Source organism: Ochotona princeps, chromosome 20, assembly GCF_030435755.1.
Source record: "Ochotona princeps isolate mOchPri1 chromosome 20, mOchPri1.hap1, whole genome shotgun sequence".
Classification (NCBI taxonomy): domain Eukaryota; kingdom Metazoa; phylum Chordata; class Mammalia; order Lagomorpha; family Ochotonidae; genus Ochotona; species Ochotona princeps.
Window position 1 is genome coordinate 3631953 of NC_080851.1, and position 20764 is coordinate 3652716.

Consider the following 20764-nt stretch of genomic DNA (forward strand, 5'->3'; position numbering starts at 1 on the left):
ACCACACCAGTTCCCTATTCATGAGCCTGGAAAAGCAGCAGATGGCCCATATGCTCAGGTCTGTGCACCCACGTGGGGGCCAGATACAGTTCCGCGCTCCTTCTTGGCGTCACCTTGGCCCAGTCCCAGCAACTGCAGCGATGTGAGGAGTGGGCCAGCAAAGGGAAGGGGTGTCCTCTCCCGCTGCAGCAGCGGGGTGGGAGCGCCAACTGTGTCTTCCCTGGCAGGGAGGGTATTCGATGTGGCACTTCCGATTCCCGCTTGGGACCCCTGCACTGGAGTGTCTGGATGTGTGCTCCAGCTTCACTTTCTCGTCTTTTTCAGATGCATGAACTTGAAAGGCAGAGTACAAGAGAAACAGAGGTCTACCATCTACTGGATCACGCTCCAGATGGCTGCAGCTGCCAGGGCTGGCCCAGACAGAAGGCAGAATTCCATTTAGAGCCCCCACATGCGTGGCAGGGGCCCAAATACTTCGGTCACAGTCTAGTGCAATCCCAGGTGCACTGGCAGGAAGCTGGGTCAGAACTGGAACAACTGGGACTCAAACTAGCACTCTCACATGACACTTGTGCCTCAAATGGTGGTTTTACTCTCTGCACTCCGTCCACCTCCCAGCATCCTCATTCACACCTTGGGAGGCCACAGTCCCTCCACCCACTTGGCAGACAGAGGTGTGGGCTCCCGGCTTCAGTCTGGCCCAGCTCTGGCTGTTGGGAGAATTTGGCAAAGTGAACTGGTATATGGAATATATTTCAGTGTATGTCTGCCTCTCAAGTACAACATCTAAAAACTAAAAAAAAAAAACTAAAAATAATAATAATAATAATTCACACATATCACTGACTGGGCTTACTGTGTCCACAGCAGAGCAAGCTTAGGGAGAGACCTCCAGCCATCTAGTGAGGAATCAAAGAAAATGGGAAACAATGATTTGTACACTTGGCATTCAAATTAAGAAAAAAAAAGAAGAAGAAATAATTTCAGCTTGGGAAGCTCAGGAGCCAAGGGCAAACCCTAGGTTGAGTGCTCAGCTGCAGGCCTCCTTCCAGCTCAGGCCAGCAGAGGGCAGGCCCTGCCCACAACCACAGGGCCTCTCTCTGACCTTCAGTGCTTGAAGTAAAATTACAGGTGGTTCTTGATGTCAGAGAGGCCATCCAAGTGGGGGAGGCAGTGCTGCACAGCTTCCTGGGAAGGCTGTGCAGGGAACACAGCTCCCTTCCTTCACCGCCCAGGCCTGTTCCCCAGAGACCCTACTACATGCCAAGACCCAGCAGGCCCCTTGGCATGGTGCCCCAGAGCCACTCTCAAAGGTTTTCAGACCTGAGGGCATGAGGTTCTGCAATGGCAAAACATGTGACGTTGGCCACTTACAGTTCTAGTGTGTACCTAAGCCAGGCCTCAATAATAATGAAACTAAACAAAGACTTGGAAAGCAAAGGTTTTTTGATACGCAGATTTTACCTACCCAGAGGTGAGACAGAGTCCAGAACACACCTGTCCCAGCCCCAGCCCTCCTGCTTGCTCACCAAGCCTGCTCCTCCTTCACGGGCAGTTCAGCCTGCAGGCCCCTTCCTCACCCAGGACTGCCGGCTGCCTGCTCCCCGCCTTATGGCGGGCCCCCATCTAGTCAACACTCATCACAAGAGGCTTTCCGCTGAGGACCCCAGCCCTTCCTGGCCCCAGAACCAGGGTCTGCCCCCTGGAGCTAAGACCACAAAACGCCAGTCAGAGCCAGTGACACCCAGCGAGAGGATGCGCCTCTCAGGAGAACGGAGAACACTGTAGTTACACACGCAGCTGGCCAGTGCCATCACCAACAACCTGGGCTCCCCATTTCCTGTGTTGTGAGAAAATGAAGCCTAGGCACCCGAGCCTGCATTTTCCATGAACCAGATGCATGGCTCACTCTGGTGGCACAGATGCCCAGAACCTGGGGCAGAGCAGCAGCTTTTTTAAAAAAGATTTATTTTTTTCTGGAAAGGCAGCTCAGATTTATGGAGCAAAGGAAAAACAGAAACATTTTCCATCCACTGGTTCACTCCCCAAGTTACACAATGGCTGGAGCTGAGCCGATCTGAAGCCAAGAGCCAGGAGCTTCTTCCAGGTCTCCCACATGGGTGCAGGGTCCCAAGGCTTTGGGTCATCTCATCTACTGCTTTCCCAAGCCACAAGCAGGGAGCTGAATGGGATGTGGAGCATCTAGGACATGAACCGGCACCCATACGGGATCCTGGTACTTGCCAAAGGGAGGATTGAGCTAACTGAGCCATCATGAGGGGTCCAAGGCAGCCGCTTCTGTTCTGGAAATGTTTCAAAGGTTCAAGCAGAAATCAGAGAAAGGACAGTCCTGGCTCATGGGGACCCCTCATTAGCACAAAAGACAGCCACAAATGGCTCTTTGCCCACGAGACTGGCAGGGGGTGGAGCAGTACTGGGTGCAATGTGACCACTTGGCTTCTGAGTCACCCTAACTCACGCAGGCACCCTTATGGGCACCACACCCTTCACTAATATCACCATTTACCCAAGACCTCACTTGGTGCCAGCATGGAAAACACCTTTCCCCTTGCCTCGCCCTGAGTGTGCCAAGGGCACATGGTGATATTTGGTTTTCCGATACCAAGGATGATGATACTGGAAGAGGGAAAAGGGTAAAATGACACTCACCGACAAGAAGCTGCTGGAAAAGGGAGGCATGCGCCTGGAGGCAAGCTACGTCACTGCCAGAGGCATGTGGGACATACCACACAACAAAATAAACAGGGAAAGGAATCCAGTTTGGGGTCCTACCGAAGTCACCCTCATGGGGGCGTCCCTTCTGACTTCGGACTGCAGGTGTGTGGAGACAAGCCCCTCCCTCCATCAGAAGCCTGCCGCTAAGACTCCCTGGGATGGAGCCCAGGCAGGAAGGAGGGCGGTGGGTTAGATGGTAGCTAGGCGCCGCCAGCCTGGGAGGCAGCCCCTGCTGTCAGCAAAGAGGCCCAGAGTCCTGTACGGGTTGGGACTTAGGGCTGGACAACAGCCGCCTGGACCCTTGCCATGTGTGGTTAGCTGTCCATGTTACAGTGCTTGCGGTGTTCAACGTGCATGAGCTTGAAGCCGCTCGTTTTTAGCTAAGGCATTTCAGGAGCAGGGTGCTGTTCTGCCCACCTGCAGGGTGGGGCCACACACAGGTGGCAGTGCAGCTCCCTACTGGTCAGAGGATGATCACCAAGGCCTTGCTCCCAGGCTGTGCTCCACAGCCTCCCAGCCTGGTTCTGATGGTGCCCACCTCAGCCCTCCTAGGCCATGGCTTGTTCTCAGCATGTGGAGGCTGCCCGTGGCTCAGACCCCTCTGCTTCCCCAATTCCTAACAGCCCACCTAACCCTTTGGGGTCCAGGTGTCCTTCTGTCCTTTGCCAGCTCTGTTCCCTTCTGTGGGGTTCAAGTGTTTGCCTCTCTCCCTCTCTCCCTTGCAAACAGGAATCTCCGTGTAGGTGTCGTTCAGACCCACATGGCATATGACAGCAAGCGATGGGCCAGGCCAAAGCCAGGAGCCCATAATCTAATCTAGGCCTCCTATATGAGTGGCCCATCCTGTGCTGTCTACTAGGGAATGCATTAGCAGGAAGCTGGATCAGAAACAGAGCTGGGGGAGGTGGCAGGGGGCTCGAACCCAGGCACCCTGACAAGGAATGCAGCTACTCTAAGCAGTGTCCTAACTGCTGCACCTAACACTCTAATCATGCTTCTTCATTGCTATAAATATAAGGACACTGCAACAACCACTACTCGTGGAAAACATGTATTATAAAAAAAAAAGTATGCAGGGTTTCAAATTTTTCCACTAAAACTTACATATTTTAATCAATTTTCCAAGAACTCTTTGAAGTGCCCAGGCACAAACAGCAGGGCAAAGCAATCAAGGAGACAGCACAGCCCTCCTCTCAGACCGTCCTGATCCAGCTGGCGGCTCCCTGTGACACACAGCTGGAGCTACTGCACTCCGTGTTCTACCCTGTAGGTCCCAGCTCGGTCCTGTAAAGACTGAGGAAAGCGAACCTCATGCATGTGTTGGATTAGGACACCAGCGTGGAGGACCTGTGGATGCAGAGTGAGTCCTCAGGATGGGAGAGGTGGGCTAACAAGGCTTTCCCCAGTGAAAACTTGGCACAGATCAGGCCCAGGCAGGCGGGCTCTTGGTCACCAGTCGGGAGACCTGCCCACGAAGCACCAGAACACACTGAGTGGGGGCGGCAGCAACGCCATCCCAGAAGGGCTAGTGTGGGGCCAGTCAAACCAGGAACCGACTGGATACTCTGCAGATGCAGCCCCAGGCTCAGGGTGCAGACTTACTCTGCCAAGGGCCACTTAAATATTTGTTCACAGGCCACTTACAAATTGGCCTGCTACAGATTCAGCCTGTGGCTGCCTGGACAAAGCCAAAACATCTATGTCAGTCTTTAACACCTGGGGGCTGAATGGTCCCACCCCCGAGGGGTAGAACATCTCTGAACAATCACTCAGCTGCTCTCTGTGTAAGTGTGGGAACAAATGCCAACAAACCCAAGACTGGCGAAGCAGAGGTTCCTCGGCCATGCCCTGTGGACTTCACTGATGTGGAACCTAGCTGCTATCTGCTGGGACTCTGTACTAGACCAAAGGGGGTACGGCCAAGCTCCCCAGTTCCTTGGAACTGAGTACAGCAACTGGCTGAGACCCAGGGGACAGGCCATGGGCAGCAGCCTGCGCCCTCTACCCGGTGCCCAGGCTCCAGATGCCCCACGGCTGTTCTCTTGCTACTTAAGGACAGCAGGGCCAGAGGGCAGCACAGATCAAGTGCCTAGGTGAGGAGGCCCAGTGGGCAGCCAGCACCAAGTACCCAGGCAAGCAGGCCCAGAGGGTAGCCAGCATCAAGTACCCAAGGTCATAGAGGTCCTCACAACTTCCAGCAAGCTCCCCAAGTACAGGAGGCATGACCCATACAGCCGCCACCCTGGTTCTGCTTTGAGTTCCTAAGGTCCAGGTGGGGACCCAGACAGCCCTGCCTCCAGGATAGCCTGGGTCGCCTCCTGGGCAGCCCCACACCACCCTCGTCACAGAAGAAGCACCGAGTCCCTGCCTAGACTAGCTCACGGAGTTTCACTCACCAGGCAGCCATCTGGCCACCTGGGCCAGCATCAGCCCTCCACCCCCTGCAGGAATCGGGGGGCCCTGGATCAGCGACTCTAAGCTCAGGCAAAAGGCACTGAGGTCATGTCCAGGGAACTTAGGGGCTGAACAGGAACAGCCAAGAAGTGGAGTCCCAAAGGCCCCCCTCCCACCACCCTTCAGGGCCACCTGGGACCAGGCAGAGCCAGACCCAGGCAGCCGTCCCAGGCCATGGGTGCAGGTCGGGGAAGAGGGCAGAGTCTCTGACCTTCCTCAAGGGCTGGGTATGCCTCTTTCAACTCCTGGATTCACGGCCCCCTTAAGGCCTTTTTGCCTTTTCAATTTTTTCCCTTTCCTTTAGTTACACACACACACACACAAATTACTTACAATGCAAAACAAACAGACAGCTATTAAAAGCACCAGTCTTCAAGAGTCACAGCAAGGTGCACTCAGAGCTTGCCCACCCAGCCGCAGGGACTGAGAGGTGGTCATGGCCTCAGCCCTCTGCTCTTGGGAGCCCCAACTCCATCACTGTGGCCTTCAACTCACTCGTTCCAGCCCCCCAAGGCAGTGTTCCCGCTCTCATGTCACTTAACTAGACACATCCTGGGACCTCCCACTGGTCTCATGACCCATCTTCCCAACTGCTGCTTGGCCCCAGGCGCAAGCCCGTGCCAGGCTGGGAGTGACCGGCACCGCACTCCAGGAGTGCAGGGGCCCCGAGCATCCCGCCAGAACACCAGTTCAGGGCAGGGCTGCATCACACTTCCTGGGGTTTTCAAAGGGGTTAGCTCACCTCTCATGGCACCAGAAAGGCAACCTGGAGAGGAAAACCTGCGCTGAGGCTGGGAACGTGTAGCTGCCTGGCACAAAAGCCGAACACGCTGATCCTTCTCTCGACACAGAGGAACAATCTCCAAGCAATCAGCACTAAAGTTCTGCTTACACAGATCATGGCCCAAAGTAAATCAATCTTTAAAAATGGTAAAAAAGAAAAATACTCAAAAACACATTCCTTATGAAAAAATAATACTAATTTGAAAAGCAGAGTGGTAAGAGGCATGTGCTGGGGGCAGAGGATAGATTGATCTTTCACTCACTGGTTCACGCTCCAAAGCATTACAAAAGCTGGGGTTAGTTTAGGTCAAAGCCAGGAGTTCAGGGGGCCAGGCTAAGCTGCCAGCATCCCATGTGGGTCCCAGTTCAAGTCCCAGCTGCTCCACTTCTGATTCAGCAAACTCTTAATAACATGGGAAAATAGTAGAGGATGGCCCAGGTGCATGGGCCCCTGCACCCCTGTGGGAGACCTGGAAGAAGGTCCCGGCTCCCGGCTTGGGCCCCTGCACCTGTGTGGGAGACCTGGAAGAAGGTCCTGGCTCCTGGCTTGGGCCCCTGCACCCGTGTGGGAGACCTTAAAGAAGCTCCTGGCTCCTGGCTCCCAGCTTCAGCCTGGCGAGGCTCGCTGGTTTGGGACATTTGGAGAATGAACCAGCAGATCTAAGACTTCTGTCTCTCCTTCTCTCTGTATCTTCGCCTTTCCAATAATTAACAAAACAAAATAAAAACAAAAAACACCAAAATCCAAATACACACACACAAAAAAACCCCAGCCAGGCTCCAGAACGCCATCTGGCGCTTTACACAGGCTGCAGACCAAGCTCGAATGCCTTCCGGGGAGATAACAGGGAGCTGGGACTTGAACCGGTGCTCGAACACAGGACACCAGTAGCACAAGGGGCGTCTGAGTTGGCTGTATCCTAATACTGACCCCTCAAAAATGTACTCTAAGCACCAAGCTGCCACGATCGGAAAGGCTTTGGGAAGGGATGTTCAGCCCAGCAGTTAAGACACTGATTAAGATACCCGACGGCGTGGCCTAGCGGCTAAAGTCCTCGCCTTGCACTGGCTGTTGCGCTCATTTGGGGAGTGAATCACCGGACGGAAGATCTTCCGCTCTGTCTCTCCTCTCTGTATATCTGACTTCATAATAAAATAAATAAATCTTTAAAAAAAAAAAAAAAGATACCTGGGGCGGCTGACTCGAGCTCCTGCTAACAGAGACCCTAGCAGGCAGTGGAAGGGCTTAGGTGGATGGGTTCCTGTCCCACATGGGAGGCCTGGATGGAGTTCTCAGATCCCTGGTCAGGCCCTCCCATCTGTTCCGCCTCTGTGCCTCCGGCTGCACGTGCACTCCCCTCCCCCGCCTTGGTGGCTGTGTCATACAACAAGACCCTGGCCAGGGAGGAGTTCCGGGCTGGGACTGAGTGGCAGGTACAGCAGGCCCTCTTCTTCAAAGCATGCATTGCTTGGGCGGTTCCCAGGTTGCCCAGGGCTGCTCCCTGGTCACGCCGGGGAATCACGTGCGCAAATGCAGCCGGCGTTCCAAAAGCCCGGAGGGCCAAAGGTCACGGAAGAGAGCCTGCAGTCCTGCAGGTGCACCCAGAATGCGCGCAGAGCACAATGGGGGCTGAGTTCTCACTGCACTGTAGAAAGCTGACTGTGAAGGCTCCACAAGAAAAGCTCACACAAATGTGCCTCAGTGAACGAGAATGGGGGGCTCTGAGTGGCCCAACCGCCACGCTGCAGCCAGGGCCCTCCAGCAATGCCCGGTGGGAGGTGGTGACCTCCTCCCAGGCACTGGTCTAGGAAACACAGAGCCATTCCGTCCCCAACACAAAATCCTTGCAGCAGCAGCTGACTGCTGGGTGCGTCCTCCTACCACAGACTTCCTGAAGGCGACTTTGTGGGCTGGCCCAAAAGGGTGCCCTGAAGAGAATGAGGCCCAAGATCAGGCCTGCCAGGGGCATGTCCAATTCAAGATCACCTGAGGGAGCCTCCAGCCCAACACAGGCCACTTCCACTGGCACTTCTTCCTGGGCCGCTTGCTTGCACACTTTCCCTACAGGACCACGGTCCAGGGGCTCCCAGGAGGCCCCAGGAAAAGAAGAGGATGGACTGGCTCTGCACTGAGCGATGGGTGCAGGCCCATCGCTCAGGGTCACAGCACTGAAGCTGATGCTCACTCCCAGCAGCCCATGGCCCAGGAAGCCATGACCCCGAAGTCTCAGAGCAAGAACAGTGGAATGAAGAGTGGGACAGGCAGTGAGGGCTCAGCCACCTTCCCCGCAGACACATCTGCTTTCCCATTCCCCACTGCCCGATGCACGTGGCACAAGACTCCACATAGTACTGTCTTCAACCCTGTGCCAAGTTGCCAATCATGCCCACATTCCAAACTCATTCCCTGACCACGAAGAGGTGGGGACACTGTCTCCAGGCATGCCTCCCACTGACATGCAAAGGAGGGGTTGGGGAGAAAGAGCCTTACAGGAAACAGAAATTACAAAGAAATGGGAAAATCAGAGCCCGATGACCAAAAGGCCCTGACACAGAGTCACGGGAGGTGCACGTGAGGCAGCTCTCCTATGTAGCGTTCCCTTCAGGGTGGGCCTTCTGAGGCAGGTCTTGGGAAGTCACGGAGGGCGCACACATGTGCTTCTTCACATCCTTGTGGGGCTGCAGGTGTGTGCCTCAGGTCCTCACAGAGCTGCAGGCGTGTTTCCTCACGTTGTCCTGGAGCTGCAGGCGTGTTTCCTTATGGAGCTGTAGGCATGTTTCCTCACGTTGTCATGGAGCTGCAGGCATGTTTCCTCACGTTGTCCTGGAGCTGCAGGCATGTTTCCTTATGGAGCTGCAGGCATGTTTCCTCACGTTGTCCTGGAGCTGCAGGCATGTTTCCTCACGTTGTCATGGAGCTGCAGGCATGTTTCCTCACGTTGTCCTGGAGCTGCAGGCATGTTTCCTCACGTTGTCATGGAGCTGCAGGCATGTTTCCTTATGGAGCTGCAGGTGTGTTTCCTCACATTGTCATGGAGCTGCAGGCGTGTTTCCTCATGTTGTCATGGAGCTGCAGGTGTGTTTCCTCACATTGTCATGGAGCTGCAGGCGTGTTTCCTCACATTGTCATGGAGCCACAGGCATGTTTCCTCACGTTGTCATGGAGCTGCAGGCGTGTTTCCTTATGGAGCTGCAGGCGTGTTTCCTCACATTGTCATGGAGCTGCAGGTGTGTTTCCTCATGGAGCCACAGGCATGTTTCCTCAAGGAGCTGCAGGTGTGTTTCCTCATGTTGTCATGGAGCCGCAGGCGTGCTTCCTCACGTCATGGAGCCGCAGGCGTGCTTCCTCACGTCACGGAGCTGCAGGCATGTGCCTCCTCAGGTCCTCAAGGGTTTAACTATGGCATTTCTGCTGGCTTCTGCTTGGGCTGCGCCAGGCCGATGCGGACACAGTGGTGACTGTGAGGCTGCAGCCAACTGCCCGGCGCACACACTTACCTGGGTGGCAGTTGGCATAGACCCACACACCAAGCTGAGCGCCCACAGACCAGAGCCTTACCTTGTGTACACTCTTGGGGTTCTCCAGCCAAGCACAGTACATCTCCTCCACATAGTTTGAACTAGTCCCACTGAGAAAGGGCTCGGCGGCAACTGGTGCCGAGTAGCACCGAGCCTGCGGAAACGTCCTGCCCGCCGGTGGCCTGCTCTGGGCACATGTCTTAGCAGTCTGGGAGGCCGTCAAGGGCCGCAACTTAGCAGCACAAGTCCTTAAGTGGAACATTTTAGTCCTGAAGCCTTTCACCGCAGCCTGCACAAAAGAGCAAGAAACAAAGTTAAAAGTAAGAACACTTCAGGAGAAAAGGCTACTAGAGCCTGAATCTGCTGTGGAGAAAGCAGTGGTGTGTGGAGGCACTCATGAGAGTGCCTGCCATAGGATGCACACCTACGCAGGTGCCATACAGTACGCCTTGGCAGCCGGGAACAGCCACTGCCACTGTCACTCATGAGCCGAATCTTGCCCCAGCATAATGATGCAGACACGGCACTTTAAGTCCTGCACTGTATAAAACAATGATGAAGGAATCAGGATCAGGACTCAGATGCTCTCTGATTCAGCCAAAAACTGTCAGGCACCTGCTGTGCTCACAGCCTTGTGGGAAACACAAACAACAGAAAACACTCTGCTTACCCTTAAATAATCTCCTCTTGAGCAGAGAAAACAAACATAAAATACACTCCAGAGACTGTTAACACTGAGTGCTTGGAGGTGACGACCCTCCAGCCACCTGGGGAGGGGTGTTCACTCCAGAACAGGAGAGGCAAAGGACAGACAGGGACTGGCCCCTGTGCCGTCAGAAGGAGAGCGAACAAAGCCCAGAGCGCTTGCCCAGGGCCTGGCTGTGTCTGAGGGCACGCGGCCCTGTCCTGAGCACACTGGGCACCACCACGCCCACCTGGAGGGCACGCAGCCCTGTCCTGAGCACACTGGGCACCACCACGCCCGCCTGGAGGGCACGCGGTGCTGTCCTGAACACACTGGGCACCACCACGCCCGCCTGGAGGGCACGCGGCCCTGTCCTGAGCACACTGGGAACCACCACGCCCGCCTGGAGGGCACGCGGCCCTGTCCTGAGCACACTGGGCACCACCACGCCCGCCTGGAGGGCATGCGGCCCTGTCCTGAGCACACTGGGCACCACCACGCCCGCCTGGAGGGCACGTGGTGCTGTCCTGAGCACACTGGGCACCACCGCACCTACCTGGAGGGCGCATGGCCCTGTCCTGAGCCCACTGGGCACCACCGCACCCACCTGGAGGGCACACGGCCCTGTCCTGAGCACACTGGGTCCCACAGAGCACTTCTGAGAATACTGGCCACCACCATGCCACCACTGCACCACTTGCCCACCTACACCCTGGACAATTCACAAACCCACATGACCGGTGACCGTACACAGCACCTCACCTCTCTACTATCAACAAACTGCCCAGCGGGCCCTTCAGCAACCTGGATCCCCTGGCCTGGATGCAGGGGTGAAAGGCTAGGTCAAGGGAGAGGAAGGCCTGGTACATCAGACAGGAGGGAAGTAAGGGGAACAGGAGGAAAAGGAGGAGGAGGAAGAGAAAGAGGAGGGATGGAGCACCAATCCGCTCTGGATGGAGCACCAATCCGCTCTGGATGGAGGCAGGGCATCCAGTGCAAGCGGAAGGAGGGAAGCTTTTCCTAACCAGCTGTACTATCAAGCAGGGCGTCCAGCAGAGATGAGGGAGCTCAGGGCAGTCTCTGCCATCAGAGGGTCCCCAGCCACGTGCTGCCACTCTGAGCAATCCGCCTGGTCCGGGAAAGGCGCAACAGCACTGCTGAGCTCCTGTTCCTCAGGCCCTTTCCCTGCTGCACAGCCAGGCTGCCCTTGACCCCGGCGGCCTCCCCTGGCTACCCAGGACTCAGAAGCCTAACAGCCCAACAACAGGTACTGCACCTCCAGGCGCCCCCAGCCACTCCGCCAGGTGAAGCATCACGAAGTGCAGCCACCTGCACATGATGGGGCTCAGCGCTGCCACAGCCACCTGCACATGATGGGGCTCAGCGCTGCCACAGCCACCTGCACATGATGGGGCTCAGCGCTGCCACAGCCACCTGCACATGATGGGGCTCAGCGCTGCCACAGTCACCTGCACATGATGGGGCTCAGCGCTGCCACAGCCACCTGCACATGATGGGGCTCAGCGCTGCCACAGCCACATGCACATGATGGGGCTCAGCGCTGCCACAGCCACCTGCACATGATGGGGCTCAGCGCTGCCACAGCCACCTGCACAGCTGGAGGGCTTCAGGCTCCAGAAGAGCATCCCTCAGCAGATGACTGCAACAGGGACGGCTAGGACAGCTGCACACTGTCCACCCGGCAGACCCGTCCAGCTGACGCCAGACACTTCTGGTTCTGGTCAGCAGCCAAGGCTCCCTCTGACAAAAGACAGGCAGTGGAAGCTCTCTGGCTTTAAGAACAGCCTTAGGCTAGACACATTCAACTATGCAAACCCTTTCCTGCAAGCTGTGAACCACCTGGAGCCAAGCTGCTCTGGCTTCTCTTTGACAAGGGCGCAGCCACAGCCTGGACACCATATCCAGCTCACAGGCCAGGAGCTGTTATGGAAAGGGGCAGAGGAACCCACTGCACACTGGAGATCATGGCAGATCTCAAAGGTCTCCAGCTTTCCTGAAGTTCTTGCTATAAAAAGGGCTTTGGGATCAACACGCGACGCCTCCCTTGGGCATGAGCTCCTGCCATGTGTGACCCAGCTGGGGAGCCTCACAAGAGGCTGGCACAGGGCGGCTGACCCTGCGCTCCCAGCTCCACAACCACGCACAAGCAGATCTCCTCTTTATCAGCCTCAGGGATCTTAGCAGATCTCCTCTTTATCAGCCTCAGGGATCTTAACATTTCCTCATTTTTATTTATTTGAAAGGCAGAGAGAACAGACAAGGAGAGCTCTTCCATGTACTGGTTCACTCCCCAGTGCCACAATCACTGGGCTGCAGTGTACGGATCTCTGTGTGGGTGCCAAGGATGCAAGGACCTGTGCCAAAACCTGCTCCTGCTGCCTCCCAGAGTCTAAACTGGCAGAGCTGGGATTCAAACCCAGACACTGTGTTACAGTATGCAAGCCTCTCAAATGGCGTCGCAACTGCCTAGCCCAACCTCGGGTAGCTTTTTTTCTTTTTTACAAATTTATTCATTTGCTGTTTTTAAAGGTTTATTTATTTTATTGGAAAGTCAGATTTACAAAGTGAAGGAGACAGAAAGACCCTACATCTGCTGGTTTACTTCCCAGGCGGCCGCAAAGGCTGAAGTCGAGCTCATCCGAAGCTAGGAGTCTGGAGCCTCCCCTGGGTCTCCCAATTGGATGCAGGGTCCGAAGGCTTTTGGCCATCCTCCACTGCTCTCCTGGCCACAAGAGGGGAGCTGGAAGGGAAGTGGAGCAGCCGGGACAGGAACTGGCATCCATACGGGATCCCGGAGCATGTAAGATGAGGACTCCAGCCACTAGGCTACTGTGCTGAGCCCTATTTATTCATTTGAAAGGCAGAATGACAGAGAGAGACCTCCCATCTCTAAGTTCACTCCCCAAATACTCCTGTTGCCAGATACTGATTGGCAGCACCTCAACCCATACTTCCCACCTGAGTGGCAGGAACCACTTGAGACATTACTGCTGCCACCTGGGTCCAGGTTAGCAGGAATACAGTGCTGGGAGCTGCAAGCCCAGCGCAGGCACTTACATTGGATGCAGGTGCCCCTCATGGTGGGTAGAACACGTGCCCCTCAAATGTACAGCTTAATTGGATGAATCACAAAGCATGCAAATTGTTCCTGAGCAGTTTTCTCTAAAAACATTACTTCAGGGTTGACATTTGGCACCAGCATGGGACAGACAAAGCGCATACTGGAGGACCTGGGTTCAAGCCCTCTGCTTCTGACCCAACTTCCTGTTAACATGCACCTAGCACCTGGCAGGCATGGGTGGCGGGCTCAAGTAGCTGGGTCTGTGCCACTTCTGAGGGAGGCTTCTGCCTGGCATAGTCCCTGCTGCTGCGAGCATTTCAGGAGTGAATCAATCCGATCTGTCTCTCTAACTCTCCAGTAAACAAAAATAAAAACTAATGACTGAGCCTGGTGCGATAGCCTAGCAGCTAAAGTCCAGGATCCCATATGGTCACCAGTTGTAATCCCAGCAGCTCCACTTCCCATCCAGCTCCCTGCTTGTGCCTTGGGAACGCAGTTGAGGACGGCCCAAAGCCTTGGGACCTTGCACCTGTGTGGGAGACCCAGAAGAAGCTCCTGGCTTCAGATTGGCTCAGCTCCAGCCGTTGCAGCCACTTGGGGAGTGAATCATAGGATGGAAGATCTTCCTCTCTGTCTCTCCTCCTCTCTGTATATCTGCCTTTCCAATAAAACAAATATTAAAAAAAAAAAAAAAAACCTGGGCCCGGTGGCGTGGGCTAGTGGCTAAAGTCCTCACCTTGAAAGCGCCGGGATCCCATATGGGCACCAGTTCTAATCCCGGCAGCTCCACTTCCCGTCCAGCTCCCTGCTTGTGGCCTGGGAAAGCAGTCGAGGACGGCCCAAAGCTTCGGGATTCTGTACCCATGTGGGAGACCTGGAGGAGGTTCCTGGCTCCTGGCTTCGGATCGGCTCAGCACCGGCCGTTGTGGTCACTTGGGGAGTGAATCATCGGACGGAAGATCTTCCTCTCTGTCTCTCCTCCTCTGTATATCTGACTTTGTAATAAAAATAAATAAATCTTTTTAAAAAATAAAACTAATGGGCCCGGTGCTGTGGCCTAGCGGCTAAAGTCCTCGCCTTGAACGCCCCGGGATCCCATATGGGCGCCGGTTCTAATCCCAGCAGCTCCACTTCCCATCCAGCTCCCTGCCTGTGGCCTGGGAAAGCAGTCGAGGATGGCCCAAAGCTTTGGGACCCTGCACCCGCGTGGGAGACCCGGAAGAGGTTCGAGGTTCATGGTTCCCGGCTTCAGATCAGCGCAGCACTGGCCGTTGTGGTCACTTGGGGAGTGAATCATCGGACGGAAGATCTTCCTCTGTCTCTCCTTCTCTCTGTATATCTGACTTTGTAATAAAAATAAATAATAAAAAAAAAAACCAAAAAAACAACAAAAAAAACCTAACAACTAACTAGGGAGATATCTAAAAAGTTCCAGTTCCCACATTAAAGCTAAACATTAGCTGGTGTGGAGTGGCAGCCACCCTAGTGCCTGCACAAGGGGCCGAGTCCAATTCAGCGCTGACGCCAACGTAGCTCGCCTGGCCCTGGAGTGGCAGCCCTGAGGGGCTGACATCAGAGGCCAGAGCCTGGTGAGTTTTGGTGCCTAGATCTGATGGTTCTGTCCCTTCCCTGGACGTGGGGCTGCCAGGCCAGAGGAGTTCTGAGGTGGTCCAAAGAGCAGGTGGACAGGTATGTTTTCAAGGTGCTGAGAAAGTATGAATTACTTCTTCTGTGCCAAAGGCCCCAGGCACACTGCAGCCCCACCCACCCGCATTGGCGAGGACTTCCAAGCTTCCTCATGACCACAGTAATGTCCTTGCAGACAAGGTAAGGGCCTGCATTCCAACCCTGTCCGGCAGTTAAAAGGCCACACCCCTCCCTCCCAGGCAGGCTGTTCACACCAGGCCCACTGCACAACAGCCCATGTGCCACAAGAAGTTTCCCAACTAGCCCATCGGCTTCTGGGCAGTCCCCAGCACCCTGCACAGAGGGCATCAGTAAGAGCAGAGTTGTTTTTGTTTGGTTTAAGATTTATTTATTTTTATTGGAAAGGCAGATGTACAGAGAGGAGGAGAGACAGAGATGAAGATCTTCCGTCCGATGATTCACTCCCCAAGTGACCACAACGGCCGGTGCTGAGCCGATCCGAAGCCAGGAGCCAGGAACCTCCTCCAGGTCTCCCACACGGGTGCAGGGTCCCAAGGCTTTGGGCCGTCCTCGACTGCTTTCCCAGGCCACAAGCAGGGAGCTGGACGGGAAGTGGAGCTGCCGGGGCTAGAACCGGTGCCCATATGGGATCCCGGCGCATTCAGGGTGAGGACTTTAGCCACTAGCCCACGCCACCGGGCCCAGAGCAGAGTTTCCTAACAGGTCTCCCAAGACCTCCTGTGGGCCAAGAAGGATCACCCCTGATATCAGCAGCCACGGCAGGGCTGGCACCACAGACGACACAACATGTCAGTGGTGCATCCCAGATCAGAGGCACAGGGGCAGACGCGGCGGCTGTGTTTCCAGTCCTGTTTCCTGCTAACGTACCAAAGGGCAACAGATGACCACCGATGCCATGATGTTCCCAGCTCCTGGCTTTGGTCAGCCCAGCCCTTGCTACTGCAGCCAGTTTATTTAAATGATGGAAGAGGGCTTGCTTGGATGGTCTCTCTCTCACTTTCCCTTTCAGATAAATAATTTATTGGTGCTAGAGCTATGTAAAGCAGGCCAAGCTGCTACATACAGCCCCAGCATCCCCTGTCACCACCGGTTTGAGTTCCAGGTGCTCCACTTCTGATCCAGCTCTTTGATAATGCACCTGGAAAAGTAACGGCAGATGACCCAAGTCCTTAGCAGGGATCACCCACATGGGAGACCCGGATGGAGTGCCAGGTTTCTTGCTTCCGTCTGGCCCAGTCTGGACTGGCATAGCCATTTGGGGATGGAATCAACAGTGGAATGCATCTCCCGCCCCGTCTCTAACTCTGCCTTTCAGATAAAACAAACCTTCAAAAGAACACAAGCATCCACACGACTACTTCAAGGAAAAGAACCCGGATGATCACAACCCTAAACAACACCGTCTACAAACACCGACAGCACAAGACAGGATGGCAGAGCAACCTGGCCAGCGGTACAGGGGAGGGATGCTGTGCCAGGTGAGGCCACTGCTCGGGAGGCTCACATCCGGCATCAGGAGGCCCCAGAGGACAGCTCAAGTGCTTGGGTCCCTGCCACCGACACAGACCCGGGCGGTCTCTGGCTTCAGTTTGACCTGGCCCAATCCTGGCAACTATGAACACAAGAGGAGGGGCACAGCAGAGAGGTCAACACTCCAGCGCTTGGGACAGCTTCCTGCTGCTTGTTAAGCCGATGTAAGTACTCATTAAAACAAAGCAGGGTCAACATTGTGGCACAGCCAGTTAAGCTGCTACATGGGATGCCCACACCCCCACCGTGCAAGGTCAGAGCCTCAAATTCAAGTCTGGTGCACTCGGGCAGGAAGCAGATGACGGCTCAAGCCCTCGGGCCCAAGGGGCAGGGACAGAGTCCCCGGCTTCTGTTCCGCATGTTCAAGCTCAGACTGAGCAGTCATCTGTGAGTGGATTTGCACAGGCAAGAGCTCTCAGTCTCTTCTTCCCTTTCTGTGGCTCTGCTTTCCAAAGAAGGAAACATATTTTAATAAATCCTAAACGTGGGCTCGGCGGCGTGGCCTAGCAGCTAAAGTCCTCGCCTTGAACCCCCAGGATCCCATATGGGCGCCGGTTCTAATCCCAGCAGCTCCACTTCCCATCCAGCTCCCTGCTTGTGGCCTGGGAAAGCAGTTGAGGACGGCCCAAAGCTTTGGGACCCTGCACCCGCGTGGGAGACCTGAAGGAAGAGGTTCCTGGTTCCCGGCATCGGATTGGTGCGCACCGGCACGTTGCGGCTCACTTGGGGAGTGAAACATCGGATGGAAGATCTTCCTCTCTGTCTCTCCTCCTCTCTGTATATCTGGCTTTCCAATAATAATAAAATCTTTTTAAAATAAATAAATCCTAAACGTGCACATACCAAACATGAGAGTTGTGCGGCATATGAACCAAATTGGGAGGAATGAAGGAGGAAAAGACAAAGCCACAATTACAACGGGATTTTTTCGGACCTATCTTTCAACAGTGGATGGAACAGCAAGGCTACGGCTCTGGTTTGAACATGACCTGACCTGCCAATTCAGGCTCGTAAACTCCACGTCCTGCACAGACAGTGCTGAGTGTGGGAACTCAGCTCAAGCCTGGTCTAAAGGGAGTGTCTGGGGTCCATGCCTGCAACAGCTTGCTAGGGCGGAGCCCATGAACACCTCTGGCCAGCTGGAGGAGGACAGACCACACCAGCTGCGTCACCCTGCTGCTCTCCACGCTTTCCACAGCCCACCACCCTCAGCAGACACACCCGGGGGCTGCCCCTCCTGGAGTGCGAACCTCCAAGATAATGAGCATATATAGCCTTTCACCCTATCCGGTCCTACTGTGAAAAGCTGACTAACTCTGATGGACCAAGACTCAACCAGAACACAGGCTGTCACCCCCTCCCTGGGCCCATGTCACAACCCTAACTGCTACAGCGGCAACATGACTGACAAGCTGCTTCCAGGCCAGGTGAATGGAGACGTCTGCTAAATATTTAAACATGTATCAGTTCCAGTTCCACACAGTCTTTCAGAAAGTACAAGAGAACATCTATCTGTTCATGAACTTGGCATTTCCCTGGAGTCAGACTGACATTCACAACATGCTTCAGACGAGCAGCCCCTGTAAGCACACAAGTGAAAGCCCTTGAAGAAGTAGCACGCGTCACAGTCCCAACCAGCTGCCTCTGGCAAGATGAGGCCAGCACGACAGCTCCACTCCAGTGCCAGCATCCAAATGGGCACCACTTAGTGTCTCAGCTGCTCCACGGACATCCAGCTCCCTGCTTGCAGCCTGGGAAAGCAGCAAAGGATGGCCCAAAGCCTTGGGACTCCGCACCTGCCTGGGAGACCACAAAGCAGCTCCAGGCTGCTGGCTTCAGCTCAGCTCAGCTCTGGCTGTTAAGCCATTTAGGGAGTGAACCAGCTGATGCAAGTTCTCTCAATCTCCTCTGTCAACCTGCCTTTCCAATAAAAGAAAGCAGATCTTTAAAAATAAATAAGTAAATAAATTTAAAAAATGTAAAAGTGGTGCTTCCTCACCTTTAAAAAACAATCAGCAAAGGTAAGGAGACACGGTGGCTGCCGTGGACCAGGTACACTGCAGTCTCAGAACTTTTTTTTAATTGGAAAGTCAGATTTACAGAGAGGAGGAGAGACAGAGAGAATCTTCCATCTGCTACTTCACTCCCCAAGTGGCCACAACAGCCGGGGACCAGCGCCCACACCGGATCCCGACGGCTGCAAGGCCGCATCAGGCCGGGTCCCTTCCAGAACATCTTAAACAAACTGCAAGCCTTAAAAGAACGGCTAAGCGCAGTAGAGGCGAAAGGACGGCATGACTGTAGAGGAGTCACAGCTGGCGGGAAGGCAAGGGCCATGGCCACCCACAGGAGTGCGGCTGCTCTCAGCTCAGCAAGGCTGCTACTACTTCACCACTACCTGCCCTTGATGGATGTACTGCACTTGTGGCAACTCATCTCAGCCAAGTATTCCCATCCACACCCGCACGAGGGGCGGCGGGCAGCGAGCCAAGGGCTCAGACACCATGTCCCACCTCGCAGGCCGCGGTTATTCCCAGTGTCCTTTAAGACAATTCCGCCCTCCTTGGGGAGCCCCAGACTGTGCTTCAGGCTTCTGGTGCACTCATCCCAGCACCCAGGGCGCCAGTGGTCTGGGAGCTGTTTATTTCCAATAAACAACCTTGAAACATCTGTATGCAAATGCTTAATAGCCAAAGTACAAGCTAAACTGAACTGCGAAGCCACGTAAAGGAACAAGCCACCCCGGTGGGAGGTGCCACTGGCCTTCAGGGACTAGTGCGGGCCCTGGCGTGGAGGAACTTTTGTATTACCAACCGCACCAAGGTCGATATCGCAAAATATCAACGAGAAAGGCACCATGCTAGGATTACACACAACAGATGATCTCATTCCAAAACCACTTTCTCAACCATTTACGTAACTCTCAGAAATCTAAGCTATTTTCAAAGTGAGTCCTGCGATACATCCTACACGTAACACACACACCAAGGCTGACGGAAGCTTGCACCCGCACCAGCCGTTGTCATCAATTCCTTCGTATCCCCGAGATCCGGGTTAGCCTCCACGGCTGATGACTGACTCACGCACGGGCGTGAAGGACTTCCCCAAAAGGCGCTATCTAGGGGGGTCCCAGCACGGAGAACGTTGCCCAAGCTCCGCGGGCGCGATGGCCCCGGCCAAGGACGCGCGGGGACGCCCTCGCAAGGATGCAGAGCCGGCCGGGCCCGCCCGGCGCGTGACGCCGCGCGACCTTGGGGTCACCCCGGCCGCCGCGCCCCACTTCCGCCGCGGGGGACCGCCCAGGCCCCCCCTGGCCTCGCGGGGCCATTGGCCGACGCGCCTGTCCGTCAGACGCGCCCTCCCCACCGCCCCGTCCTCCCGCTCTGTCCGGCTCCTCTCCGGGTCACCGCGGCGCCCGAGGCTCAAAGGTCGCGCGGCCTCACCCGGGCTGCGGCCTCCGACTGCAGCCAGCGGGCGCCGCGGCCCCCGACTGCTGCTCCCAGAGCGCAGCCGCGCGCAGTTACCTGTCTCCGGCGCGGCTCCACCCGAGTGAGGCGCCGACACCCCGCTCTGGGGCACCAAACTATCGGCCCCGCCTCGACGCCTGACGTCAGCACGTAGCCCTGCCCTGGCGGAGGCCGCCCCTCCGGAGGGCGTGACGTCACAGAGCCGCGACGGCGGCTGAGGGGGCGCGTACGGGGCCGCCTAAGCCCGCCTTCGCGTTCGTGGGGAGAGAAGAGCGGGCGTGGTGGGTAAATGGCAGCTGCTTCCTCGGATGCCTCACGCACTTCAGGTGGACAACAGGAATTTTTGAAGTGATGGCCGAGTTGATGTGAAATATATTTTCTGTCACGGGACCCGCCTTATCGGGGCCCTCCTTTTGCATGAGCCCCCCGCGACTAGCACTGTTCCCGCCCTGTCCGCCAATGGAGGGAGCCCGCCCGGCTTAACCTGGCCTGAGAAGATAAAACGCTGGTTTTCCTATTCCTTACGATTCAGGAAGAAGTCATCTCAAAATTGACGAATTGTGGCGGCTTGGCTCTCTCCGCGCGGTGAGGCAGCGGTTCGTTAGGCAGGTTTCCTCCCTCCCCTTGTTTTTGCCCCTTCGTGCAGATCGGGAACCCCGCCGTGCCCAGGGGCACCCCCACCCAGAGGCCTTGACTGCTCCGAGGGCGGCACCTTGGCCCGAGGTCCTGGGTGGCCAAGGTTGAGGACCCCAGGCCGGCTCCCACACGCGCGCGGCATCGCGGGCAGAGCAGGCCGCCTGCACGGCAGCCCTCCACAGCCCTGCCGGGATAGACCCTCTA

General features: G+C 55.7%; 1 protein-coding gene across 3 annotated transcripts in view; it reads right to left on the reverse strand.

Moving 5' to 3' along the window:
* OGDH (oxoglutarate dehydrogenase) overlaps positions 1 to 20111 on the reverse strand; it is a 50031-nt gene extending 29920 nt beyond the window's left edge. For 2 of the 3 annotated variants that reach the window (XM_004582243.2, XM_004582244.2), the window contains exons 1-2: positions 19982 to 20111; positions 9533 to 9781 (exon numbers count right to left, since the gene is read on the reverse strand). In XM_004582243.2, the coding sequence (XP_004582300.1) occupies positions 9533 to 9754 (222 nt within the window). In that variant the 5' untranslated portion in view covers positions 9755 to 9781; positions 19982 to 20111. Of the gene's footprint in view, positions 1 to 9532; positions 9782 to 19900 lie in introns of all 3 variants that reach the window. The other variant, XM_058678344.1, reaches the window with a different exon arrangement.
* Between the last annotated feature and the right edge of the window lie 653 nt (positions 20112 to 20764).